An 8943-nucleotide genomic window follows, 5' to 3' on the forward strand; every position below is an offset into this window, starting at 1 on the left:
TCACCATAGATATAATATTAAAAACAATGAATGGTTGAGATTGTGATTTAGTGAGAAAATATATTGTACACCTTCACACACCGGATAAAATTTCTGAATTTTTTACTGAATTTTTTTTTTTTAAATTACCTAAAAAAAACACGTATTAAGATGACTGACGCAGCAGCTGTCACTTTCAGAACGGGCCGTTCTGAAACCAGAACGGCCCGTTCTAGATGAAAAAATAACACAGGAATAATGCAACAGAACGGGCCGTTCTAGAAGAAAAAAAACACGTGATAAACTACACCAGCACGGGCCGTTCTGAAATCAGAACGGCCCGTTCCAGATTTAAAAATAACATATGATTACTTAAACCAGAACGGACCGTTCTGAATTCGGAACGGCCCGTTCTGGCTACATATTTGTTTTTTTTTTTCATTCCACTAAATCACATTTAAAATTTAAGTATAGTTTTTCAATTGAGCGAGATATGAAGCCCCTTCCTCAATGACATCAAACATCTTATGAATAAAAACCAAAACTAGGCCTAATAAACTTAAAACCCAAAAAAGTCTTATACTAAGGCCCATAATACAAGACCAAACAATATAAACTCCTATATTACCAAATATATGAGAAAGGTGGTCATCTATGTAAAGTCCAAGTAAAGAGAACCTTATGCCCATCAAACCCATTAGGCTCACTAAGCTCAAAAGCAATCAAAAGTCTAAAGGCCCATGAAGCCTAAAGCTAGGCCCAACAAGCTTAAAACCCAAAAAGTCTTATACTTAGGTCCATAATACAAGACCAAACAATATAAACTCCTATACTAAAGACCAAGTAAAGAGAACCTTAGGCCCACCAAACTCATTGGGCTCACTAAGCTCAGAAGCAATCAAAAGCTCAAAGGCCCATGAAGCCCAAAACTAGGTCCAATAAGCTTAAAACCCAAAAAGTCATATACTATACAAGACCAAACAATAAAAACTCCTATACTACCAAATATATTAGAAAGGTGGTCATCTATGTAAAATCCAAGTAAAGAGAACTTTAGGCCCATCAAACCCATTGGGCTCACTAAGCTCAAAAGCAATTAAAAGTTCAAAGGCCCATGAAGCCCAAAACTAGGCCCAATAAGCTTAAAACCCAAAAAGTCTTATACTAAGGCCCATAATACAAGACCAAACAATATAAACTCCTATACTACCAAATATATGAGAAAGGTGGTCATCCATGTAAAGCCCAAGTAAAGAGAACCTTAGGCCCATCAAACCCATTGGGCTCATTAAGCTCAAAAGCAATCAAAAGTCCAAAGGCCCATGAAGCCCAAAACTAGGCCCAATAAGCTTAAAATCCAAAAAGTCTTATACTAAGGCCCATAATACAAGACCAAACAATATAAACTCCTATACTACCAAATATATGAGAAAGGTGGTCATCTATGTAAAGTCCAAGTAAAGAGAACCTTATGCCCATCAAACCCATTAGGCTCACTAAGCTCAAAAGCAATCAAAAGTCTAAAGGCCCATGAAGCCCAAAGCTAGGCCCAACAAGCTTAAAACCCAAAAAGTCTTATACTTAGGTCCATAATACAAGACCAAACAATATAAACTCCTATACTAAAGACCAAGTAAAGAGAACCTTAGGCCCACCAAACTCATTGGGCTCACTAAGCTCAGAAGCAGTCAAAAGCTCAAAGGCCCATGAAGCCCAAAACTAGGTCCAATAAGCTTAAAACCCAAAAAGTCATATACTAAGGCCCATAATACAAGACCAAGCAAAATAAACTCCTATACTACCAAATATATGAGAAAGGTGGTTATCTATGTAAAATCCAAGTAAAGAGAACTTTAGGCCCATCAAACCCATTGGGCTCACTAAGCTCAAAAGCAATTAAAAGTCCAAAGGCCCATGAAGCCCAAAACTAGGCCCAATAAGCTTAAAACCCAAAAAGTCTTATACTAAGGTCTATAATACAAGACCAAACAATATAAACTCCTATACTACCAAATATATGAGAAAGGTGGTCATCTATGTAAAGCCCAAGTAAAGAGAACCTTAAGCTCATCAAACCCATTGGGCTCATTAAGCTCAAAAGCAATTAAAAGTCCAAAGGCCCATGAAGCCCAAAACTAGGCCCAATAAGCTTCAAATCCAAAAAGTCTTATACTAAGGCCCATAATACAAGACCAAACAATATAAACTCCTATACTACCAAATATATGAGAAAGGTGGTCATCCATGTAAAGCCCAAGTAAAGAGAACCTTAGGCCCATCAAACCCATTGGGCTCATTAAGCTCAAAAGCAATCAAAAGTCCAAAGGCCCATGAAGCCCAAAACTAGGCCCAATAAGCTTAAAATCCAAAAAGTCTTATACTAAGGCCCATAATACAAGACCAAACAATATAAACTCCTATACTACCAAATATATGAGAAAGGTGGTCATCTATGTAAAGCCCAAGTAAAGAGAACCTTAGGCCCATCAAACCCATTGGGCTCATTAAGCTCAAAAGCAATTAAAAGTCCAAAGGCCCATGAAGCCCAAAACTAGGCCCAATAAGCTTAAAATCCAAAAAGTCTTATACTAAGGCCCATAATACAAGACCAAACAATATAAACTCCTATACTACCAAATATATGAGAAAGGTGGTCATTTATGTAAAGCCCAAGTAAAGAGAACCTTAGGCCCACCAAACCCATTGGGCTCACTAAACTCAAAAGCAATCAAAAGTCCAAAGGCCCATGAAGCCCAAAACTAGGCCCAATAAGCATAAAACCCAAAAAGTCTTATACTAAGGCCCATAATACAAGACCAAACAATATAAACTCCTATACTGCCAAATATATGAGAAAGGTGGTCATCTATGTGAAGCCCAAGTAAAGAGAACCTTTGGCCCACCAAACCCATTGGGCTCACTAACCTAGTTTTGTACTTCATGGACCTTTGGGCTTTTGTTTTGGTCTTGTATTATGGGCCTTAGTATAAGACTTTTTGGGTTTTAAGCTTATTGGGCCTAGTTTTGGGCTTCATGGGCCTTTGGACTTTTGATTGCTTCTGAGCTTAGTGAGCCTAATGGATTTGGTAGGCCTAAGGTTCTCTTTACTTGGGCTTTATATAGATGACCACCTTTCTCATATATTTGGTAGTATAGAAATTTATATTGTTTGGTCTTGTATTATGGGTCTTAGTATAAGACTTTTTGGTTTTTAAGCTTATTGGGCCTAGTTTTGAGCTTTGTGGGCCTTTGGGCTTTTGTTTACTTTTGAGCTTAGTGAGCCCAATGAGTTTGGTGGGCGTAAGGTTCTCTTTAATTGGGCTTTACCTGGATGACCACCTTTCTCATATATTTGGTAGTATAGGAGTTTATAATGTGTGGTCTTGTATTATGGGCCTTAGTATAAGACTTTTTGGGTTTTAAGCTTATTGGGCCTAGTTTTGGGCTTCATGGGCCTTTGAGCTTTTGACTGCTTATGAGCTTAGTGAGCCCAATGAGTTTGGTGGGCCTAAGGTTCTCTTTACTTGATCTTTACATGGATGACCACCTTTCTCATATATTTGGTAGTATAGGAGTTTATAATGTTTGGTCTTGTATTATGGGCCTTAGTATAAGACTTTTTGGTTTTTAAGCTTATTGGGCCTAGTTTTGGGCTTTGTGGGCCTTTGGGCTTTTGTTTACTTCTGAGCTTAGTGAGCCCAATGGGTTTGGTGGGCCTAAGGTTCTCTTTACTTGGACTTTACATGGATGACCACCTTTCTCATATATTTGGTAGTATAAGAGTTTATAATGTTTGGTCTTGTATTATGAGCCTTAGTGGATGACCACTTTTCTTATATATTTGGTAGTACAAGAGTTTATATTGTTTGGTCTTGTATTATGGACCTTAGTATAAGATTTTTTGGGTTTAGGGTTTAGGGTGTAGATGTAATTTAGTAGAATGGAAAAAAAATATATTATTTTGCTTTAAAAGATTCGTGTGACAAATTTGTAGTTAGAACGGGCCGTTCCGTTTTCAGAACGGCCCGTTCTGATTTAATTATTGATGTGTCATTTTTGAATTTGGAACGGGCCGTTCTGATATTGGAACGGGCCGTTCTAATATTGGAACGGGCCGTTCCGTTCCATTCGTCATGTGTTTTTTTGTCATCTGGAACGGCCCGTTCTGGTCCAATATTTATGTGTTATTTGTTCATTTGGAACGGCCCGTTCTGATTTCAGAACGGCCCGTTCCGAGTGTCAGTAGCAGCTGCGTCTGTTGCCACGTGTTTTTTTTTGGGTAATTTAAAAAAAAAATCAGTAAAAAAATCGAAAATTTAGATCCAGTGTAGTAAGGTGTATTATGGTCTACTAGTTTAGATGCATCTAAGGGTGAAAACTGATGATGCACCCATGGACCACTTGTGAAAGTGGTCTTTAAGAGAATTCACCTATATATATATATATATATACCGAAAGAAGCAAATTCAAATAGTACTAAATGGTGAGTAATAAAATGATTGTCCTACACTTGGAAATAAATATCAAATCATGGTGAAGGACTTGATAAAAAATCAATAATGGGTAACTGACATTGGGCACAAATATTGTTGATTGGCTTACCATGCACTACAGCATTCAAAAACTTTAAGAAGAAAAATAAAGACTAATTCTTCGATTACTTCTTTCTCCTCATGTACACAGAAATATGAAAGCTGGAAAGCATTTTGAAAACTAATTCCACAAAAGAAGATCTCAGTCATACATGACATTCTCGGGGGAGAGAGTAAAACAGTGCTTTTTTGACATTTTCACACTCCCTTGCATTAAAATTTGTAGAATAATAAACACGTTTCGCGTTAATGTCAAGACTTAAGACATGTACTTGTAATTTCCCATGTCTATTATATTATTCCAGTTGCTGCCAAATCTCGTTGGTCTAAATTCTAATCTCGTGGCAATGAAAACAAAAATGGTGAAGAGGTCAATGCATGTTTGGCTTCAACTTTTCCATCACTTAATTTCCTTGGAAAATTAAACTAATTAGTAATTTTTTATTCCAAACAAATAAGTACAAGTCACCAACCAAAGACTTGTCCAAGGCACCATTATTATCTTATTATCTTATTATCATCATATATATGTTTTTTGGAGCCTCTTGGCTAATCTCCCATAATGATTCTTTCTCACTCTTGAATCATGCAATGCATGCATTAATTAAATACTATCTTTTCAATCTTTGTTCCCCTCCTTGGATTTCTTTATTATTGATTCACTTTCAAATCAAATTTGTGGACCAATATATTGTTTTAGATTCCTAGCTCGAGGGTTTTATAAATTATTTAAATGAGGACGATGTGTGTGTCTTAAATTGATAATCTAACCGTAAATAATTGAGAAGTATATCAAAACAAGGATGATGCTGCATACTTGCAACCTAGCTTAATTATGAAGTTCTGCCAACACAAAGCATGTTTTCCTCGTAGACGTGCCTTAATTAATTCCAGATTCTATATTATTGGTCATGTTCCAATTATGTCAATTCAACAATATTATATCACAATAATAAAAAAAAATAGCGTGACATATAATGGAAAAAGTCTTAAGTATAATGCGATTTTTAAAATGTATATTAAATTTCAATTTACTTAAATTAGATTAGTTTGTATTTAAAATTTAATCCAATCTTTTACATTTTCAACTAATCTGTTCAAAGAAAAAAATCAACTAGTCTACCATCAATTTCTTTTACCGGATCTTTGCATTTATTACGAATTGTATATTATTTTAATTTAATTAAAAGTGTTCATATTTTGTTTTGACGGAATTAGTTTAATTTTGAATAATGAATATCTCTAACCGGCATTAATCAATTTTATAAGCAACCTTCACATTGCTACTACTTTTATATTAATTTCTTTAGAAATATTAGTATCGATCTTGTGAAGACTTAAACTATGTTGTGTTATTGTAACTTTTATAGATAAAATAAAAATTAATTATTAATTTCTTCTGAAATTGTTTTGCTTGGTCGGTTATTTTTTATATTTAGCTTAATTAGAACCATTAGGGTCATGGGAAGTGAGAGTTGGAATAATAGGTTTTAGATTTAAATTTTATTGACGTAATTTCTATTGAAGTTTAGTTCTCGCCGTTAATATACAATACTGCATAAATTAATTTCAGATAACGATCCAAAGGATTTTAGATCGGGGGCTCGCACCATTTATTAACCGTTGAATATTTTTTCTTATAAAATATGAATTCAACAAATATAATTATTGTTTGTAAAAAAAACAAACACAATTATTAAATCATATGATATTATCTAAAAAATTAAAATTGAATATGTTAGACATTTACAAATATATAGTTTCATAATCAAAATTTAGTTATATTTAGAAATTATTATATCTCAATGAAATTATGAGATAAAGTATTAATTAATTTATATAGATTATGTACAATGTTATAAACTTCAGCCATTCTATGATTTTTTTTAGTTAAAAGTTAGATTGTTAAAATTTAATTTATGTGAAATTATTAATAAAAAAGTAAATCGCTTTCGGAATAAGTTGATGCACTCATCTTGTATGCTTCTGCTTGTTTTGTATTGCCTGTCTAGGCATCCTACACATAAGCATTTCGTATTGAACTAATAGGGTTTTTTTTTTAATCTAAAAATAAAAATATAGAGTTCATAACTGAATTGCGTACTTTAAAGAAGTTGAATCCATGGGTCAATAAAAGAAAGAAAAAAGAAAGTTGAATCCCAATAATAATTGTGTAAAATATAATTTGAATGAAGGAATTGAATATGTAACCATCTAAATTGGGGAAACAACAATAAAACCATGGTTGTTAAGGTGCTTTTAGGTGCATGATTGAAAACAAAATTGTTACATATAATATTAAACAACAGAAGTGGATTGCTGCTGCAATCAACCCACTTTCTAAATCTGGTGGAAGATGGATTCAGGGCTACTCTACTTTACAAAGGCTTCCTCATTTCCTTTATGATTCATTTGTTTTTGGACACATTCATGGTTATGGTGGGGTTAATAATACCTGCACCAGTTAAATGATTACAAAGGAAACTTCCAACATGTACTGTAACAAAAGTAAGTGGACCAATTACACACTATCTTTCCCAAAAAAAACACACACCAAAGTCCAAATCTGAATCTCCTAGTTCTCCCCATACCCTTGTTTCCCCCCCTTCAAATATTCTTGATTTGAAGCAGTCACCATCAAATCAATAGTACATGACCATTTCCCCTGTCTTGCTGTCATCAAACATAAAGTTATTGCAACTACTAGTGCTTATTAGCTGTTTAATTTCTTCCAGACCATAATCTAATGCACTTTCTCCCCATAATCTACTTTCTTCACCTGTCCACCCACTTACCCTACCAGCATTGGAGGGCATCATCAACTTTTGTGTAGCTAAATCTTCCACCCCACTAGAGAGGTAACCAAGACCACCTATTATTACATGCTCGCCAAAAGATCCATCGCCACCATACCCAAGTTCTGCTTCTTTGACATGGCTCATCTGATTGTTGTTGTTGTTGTAGCTCCCATCAGAAGAAGAGCTACAACTTGTTTCACCCCCCAACACAAAGCCACTACTAACTTGGCAATTCTGAATTGGGCCAAAACCAAAAGAGCTTTCTTGAGCTTGAAAAGTGGAAGAATAAGCACAAGTAGTGGAAGAATTGCCACTCAAAAGACTAGAGTATGAAATGGACTCAGTGAAGGACACTTGTGGTTGGTAGCAAGAGTTGTTGTGGTTGGTTTTGAATGATAATGTTGAAGATGAGGAGTTGGATGAAGATGGTGTTGAGCTTTGAAGCATGGTAACTTCGTGAGGCTTCTTCAGTGCTGAGGGGTTCATAATTCCCATCATTTTCTTCTTGAGTTTGGTGTTCCAATAGTTCTTGATATCATTGTCAGTCCTTCCTGGCAACTGAGATGCTATTATTGACCACCTACACTTGTCACAATGAGTTCCCAAATAAGAAACATGTAGCAGATCTAGAAGTATTCAATATCATATCTACTTTGATAATATAATCCCCAAAATGTGAAACCAAACTCTTTAATGCATAATAATCATTTGGTCTCTGAAGTATATCTATGGTTGGAATTTGGTAACATAAAAGTATAAATTAAGTGAAATAAAGAATACCTGCTTCCAATGCTAGCAAAGAGGCTGCAGATTATTCTATCTTCATCTTCAGAAAACTCTCCATGCTTAAGGTTTGGTCTAAGATAATTAAGCCACCTGAGTCTGCAACTTTTCCCACATCTTTTCAAACCTGTTTAAGACAAATTAACAGATGCCAACATGTTATAATTTCTCTCATTAGCTTGAAGAGAGTACATAACATGACTCATAACTTCAAACTTTTCCACATGCGCTAAAAGTTTGTTTGGAATTGGATACAAGTTTAAAGACGTTTTTCAGAATTTTTCTACTAAAAATGCTTTTTATTTTCAAAGAAGAATTTTAAAAATACTTCTAATTTATATTCGAAGAGGCTCTAAAATAATCTAGAATAGAGGGTAGAAAGAAAAATCTACCAGCTTTTTGTGGAAGAGCAATCCAGTTCCCTCCAATTCCATGTTTGTCTATGTACTCTTTTAGCTTTTCATCTTCTTCAGGACTCCATGGCCCTTTCTTCACATTTGCTTTGTCACAACAAGGAGCTCTACCCATCTCTTCTCTCTCTCTCTCTTTCTCTCACCTCAGACACACACACTTGCGATTTCTTCTGTGACACTATTAAGTTCTACACACTTGCAGAGGGTGGATAAGACACACTTTTATCGAGAGAAGAAATTTATATAGCATAAGTCAACGGGGAAACAGCTTTCATAGATCAATATTTTCACCACTTTCAGCTTCTAAACTAACATAATTGAATATCGGAAGCTTCTATCAATATATATAGGGCCCTCTTGCAAGGGGAGTTTAAATTG

General features: G+C 34.9%; 1 protein-coding gene across 1 annotated transcript; it reads right to left on the reverse strand.

Moving 5' to 3' along the window:
* Window positions 1-6755: 6755 nt before the first annotated feature.
* Window positions 6756-8943, reverse strand: RAX2 (Duplicated homeodomain-like superfamily protein). Its single transcript, XM_020351493.3, has 3 exons — window positions 8545-8943; window positions 8150-8279; window positions 6756-7949 (listed from the first exon to the last, which is right to left on the reverse strand). Exons 1-3 carry the CDS (start codon window positions 8678-8680, stop codon window positions 7214-7216), a joined length of 1002 nt encoding a protein of 333 aa, XP_020207082.1. The 5' UTR covers window positions 8681-8943; the 3' UTR covers window positions 6756-7213.

The sequence above is a fragment of the Cajanus cajan genome, chromosome 7 (genome assembly GCF_000230855.2).
Source record: "Cajanus cajan strain Asha chromosome 7, NIPB_CcT2T_4, whole genome shotgun sequence".
NCBI lineage: Eukaryota > Viridiplantae > Streptophyta > Magnoliopsida > Fabales > Fabaceae > Cajanus > Cajanus cajan.

Bases quoted from the DNA above. Each gene is read 5' to 3' on its own strand.
- RAX2 (XM_020351493.3), bottom strand. From the start codon at position 8,680: ATGGGTAGAGCTCCTTGTTGTGACAAAGCAAATGTGAAGAAAGGGCCA. The intron at 8,280-8,544 runs GTAGATTTTTCT...TGTCTTAAACAG, and splicing joins TGCTCTTCCACAAAAAGCTG to GTTTGAAAAGATGTGGGAAA. The intron at 7,950-8,149 runs GTATTCTTTATT...TGACAAGTGTAG, and splicing joins TTTGCTAGCATTGGAAGCAG to GTGGTCAATAATAGCATCTC.